At 50.9% G+C, this 3,722-nt stretch overlaps 1 protein-coding gene across 1 annotated transcript in view; it reads left to right on the top strand.

The window, feature by feature from the left end:
- Positions 1–3,722, top strand: part of entpd6 (ectonucleoside triphosphate diphosphohydrolase 6 (putative)) — a 12,705-nt gene that overhangs the window by 4,168 nt on the left and 4,815 nt on the right. The window contains exons 5-14 of the mRNA XM_015377534.1: positions 63–80; positions 178–264; positions 408–517; positions 569–632; positions 730–926; positions 1,161–1,236; positions 2,069–2,104; positions 2,507–2,595; positions 2,734–2,813; positions 3,141–3,205. Coding sequence (XP_015233020.1) covers positions 63–80; positions 178–264; positions 408–517; positions 569–632; positions 730–926; positions 1,161–1,236; positions 2,069–2,104; positions 2,507–2,595; positions 2,734–2,813; positions 3,141–3,205 — 822 coding nt within the window. The remainder of the gene's footprint in view (positions 1–62; positions 81–177; positions 265–407; positions 518–568; positions 633–729; positions 927–1,160; positions 1,237–2,068; positions 2,105–2,506; positions 2,596–2,733; positions 2,814–3,140; positions 3,206–3,722) is intronic.

Below are 3,722 nucleotides of genomic sequence, written 5' to 3'. Positions count from 1 at the left end.
CGTGTCCTCTGGTCAGTCTCTACCGTGTTCTCTGTTCAGTCTCTACCGTGTCCTCTGTTCAGTCTCTACCGTGTCCTCTGGTCAGTCTCTACCGTGTTCTCTGTTCAGTCTCTACCGTGTCCTCTGGTCAGTCTCTACCGTGTCCTCTGGTCAGTCTCTACCGTGTTCTCTGTTCAGTCTCTACCGTGTCCTCTGGTCTGTCTCTACCGTGTCCTCTGGTCTGTCTCTACCGTGTCCTCTGGTTTGTCTCTACCATGTCCTCTGGTCTGTCTCTAACATGTCCTCTGGTCTGTCTCTAACATGTCCTCTGGTTTGTCTCTACCGTGTCCTCTGGTCTGTCTCTACCGTGTCCTCTGGTTTGTCTCTACCATGTCCTCTGGTCTGTCTCCACCGTGTCCTCTGTTCAGCCTCTACCGTGTCCTCTGGTCTGTCTCCACCGTGTCCTCTGGTCTGTCTCTACCGTGTCCTCTGGTCTGTCTCCACCGTGTCCTCTGGTCTGTCTCTACCGTGTCCTCTGGTCAGTCTCTACCGTGTCCTCTGGTCTGTCTCCACCGTGTCCTCTGTTCAGCCTCTACCGTGTCCTCTGGTCAGTCTCTACCGTGTCCTCTGGTCAGTCTCTACCGTGTCCTCTGGTCTGTCTCTACCGTGTCCTCTGGTCTGTCTCTACCTTGTCCTCTGGTCTGTCTCTACCTTGTCCTCTGGTCAGTCTCTACCTTGTCCTCTGGTCAGTCTCTACCTTGTCCTCTGGTTTGTCTCTACCGTGTCCTCTGGTCTCTTTGCAGTGCTCTCCTGGCATCATGGAGCTCCTGAATGTTGCTAAATCCAGTGTCCCTCCCTCCATGTGGACCAGAACCCCTGTGGTTCTGAAAGCGACAGCCGGTCTGAGGCTGCTGCCTGGAGAAAAGGCCAACCAGCTGCTGGACCAGGTGGGACTGTCTGCTTGGTTCTGACCCAGTTCCTTAAACCAGGAACCTTTGGAAGATTCTGACAGAGACCTTCTTTAATCCCAGAACCTCAGTCTGATCTCAGAGCAGGATGGTTCTGATGGTCCGAACCAGACCTGGTTCTGCTTAGAAACTGACCAGCCGGGTCCATCAGAACAAATTTCATTCTGCAGGTTCTGGTTCTGAATGATCCTGACCCTGTGGTCTGTTCTCCAGGTGAGGGCGCTGTTCCAGGAGTCTCCCTTCCTGTCTGCAGAGGACAGCGTGTCCATCATGGACGGAACCGATGAAGGTAACATGGTCCACATGAGACCAACCGGGCTTTGGTTCTGTTACACCACCAAAACCATCCAGAAAGTTCTCGACTTTCCCCTTTTCTGTTATACATCTCCATGGCAACGCTTCACCTACAGTCTCCACTCCCATAGCAACAGGTGGAACCAGATGTTCTCAGCTTAGAACCGGGTCAGAACCAGAGGAGAAAGTTCTGAGGAATCAGGCTGTAACTGGAGGTTCGGGGGATTCGGGTCGCTTCACATACAGAACCAGAACCCGCGACCTTTGACCCTGCAGGACGATAATAATCTCCAAACAGAACCTCCAAAGAGCAGGTCGCTCCGGTTTGGTCCGAACCGGTCCGGGTCAGAACATCCACTTCAACGATCACTGAAGGAGAAGTGGACCGGCCCACAGAGATCATGGAGTCAGTTCTGGTTCTGACCCGTTTATCAGAACATTATGATGATCGACTCTAAAAAAGATTAAATTCTGCAGAACCAACCGGGTCTCAGAGTCAGATTAGACCCGGTCCAACTGGACAACAGAACCTTCATCTCTTTGTTCTGACTGGAATAGTGCCATCAGAACCGGGTCCAGGTTCTGGTTCTCACAGAGGCTGGTTGCTCCATGCAGTCTGAACCAGAACCCAAACCGTTTAGAACCTCCAGCGGTTTTGCAGAACCCGGTCCACCGAGTGAACTTTGGACTGATCAGTCAGAACTTTCAGGAAGCGCAGCGAGTCGGACTCGGTTCTGCCGGGTCTGGAGATGTACCTGTGGTTCTGATTGGTTCTGTGCTGCTGAGAATCAGAACCTGACCTGCTGGTTTTCCTCTTCTCTCTGCAGGGATCTCTGCCTGGATCACCATCAACTTCCTGACAGGTGGGTCTGAACGGCACCGCGTCTCAGGTTCTGAGGTTCTGATCTGCTGGAAACGGGTCGGTTTGGTTCTGAGGGTGCAGCAGTTATACTCAGAGCCTAACTGGACCTTTAGTAGCTGGTTCTGAAGCCATTTTGGTTCCAGTTTGATTCAGCTTCACCTGAATGTTTCGGAACCAAAGTCCAGTTGGAACCGATGAGACCAGAACCTATTGGACGGGTTCTGGGTCCATTCTGGTAACCAACCGGGCCTCTCAGAACCAGCAGTGTTTACCTGAAACTGATACGAGCCAAACCCGGTCCAGCTGCTGGTTCTGGTCCAACCTGTGGTCACCATGGAAACCAGGCAGTTCTGTCTTATAGAACCGTCCAGAATGTTCTGACTGCTGATTGGTCTCCATCCAGGTGGTCTTCGCGGGTCAGAACCACCCAGCGTGGGGATATTGGACCTGGGCGGCGGCTCGACCCAGATCACCTTCAGTCCTCGAGACGAAGTGAGGAAGGTTCCGAGTCGACCCGCGCGGAACCGGCGCTGGATCCACTCGGGCCAGCAGGGCTCATTTCTCTGATCTAGAATCTGATCTATTTATTCCTGTTCTATTTGATCCATTCTGGTTCTCATCTCTCTACAGAAAACCATCCAGATGTCCCTGGTTGATGACATCAGAACCTTCAGGATGTTCAACAGAACGCACACCGTCTACACACACAGGTTCACACCTCAGATCTAGAATCACAAATCTAGAATCTCCTATCTAGAATCATAGAGAGGAAGAACCACAGATCTAGAACCACATAAAGGAAAAAACATAGATCTAGAACCCCCAGAGAGGTAGAACCAGAGAGATGGAACCTCATTTATAACAAAAGGATAGAAATGTAGAACCCAGAGGTAAAAAACTAGAACGTCAGACATTTCGATGTAAACCTCAGAGATAGAAATATAGAACTACATTGATAGATGCATAGAACAACACAGAGACATGTAGAACTAGAGTGCCATAGAACCACGCTGACGGGTTCCTCTTTCTGTCTGCAGCTATCTGGGTCTGGGTCTGATGTCGGCTCGCCTGGCCGTGCTGCGCGGCGCCGACGCTCCGCCCCGTGAGTTCCTGACCTTCTTTTGGTTCTGGTTCTGCACTCGGCTTTCATCTCCGCCATCAGCCAGATAAATAAGCCATTATCTAATCTTTTAATAACTCGCTGCAAGATTAATTCCTTGCCTGGCAGCAGCTGCTGCTGCTGATCTGCTGTAAGAAGCTCGGCTCCACTGATCAGGCTCCGTCTCTGCAGCGGTTCTGATCCGTTTATTCTGACTCCAGCTTGTTTTTACGCTCAAACACATTAGAAGTGGTTTTATTGTTCCTCAGCAGAGGAGCGTAGAACTAGATGGAAGGATCCGGTAGAACCGCTTCTGTAGAAGAAGGAAAACTGCTGCTGAGGTTAAAAAATAAAAAGGAAAGAAAACAGCAGCTGGTCTGCAGAACCATGGGGAGACTAGAACCAAAGATCTAGAGCAGGTAGTTCTAGAGCAGGCAGTTCTAGAGCAGGTAGTTCTAGATCAGGTAGTTCTAGATCAGGTAGTTCTAGAGCAGGTAGTTCTACAGCAGGTAGTTCTAGA

The sequence above is a fragment of the Cyprinodon variegatus genome, unplaced genomic scaffold (assembly GCF_000732505.1).
Source record: "Cyprinodon variegatus isolate N-32 unplaced genomic scaffold, C_variegatus-1.0 Scaffold156, whole genome shotgun sequence".
NCBI classification, from domain to species: domain Eukaryota; kingdom Metazoa; phylum Chordata; class Actinopteri; order Cyprinodontiformes; family Cyprinodontidae; genus Cyprinodon; species Cyprinodon variegatus.
This window is presented reverse-complemented; position numbering and strand designations above follow the sequence as displayed.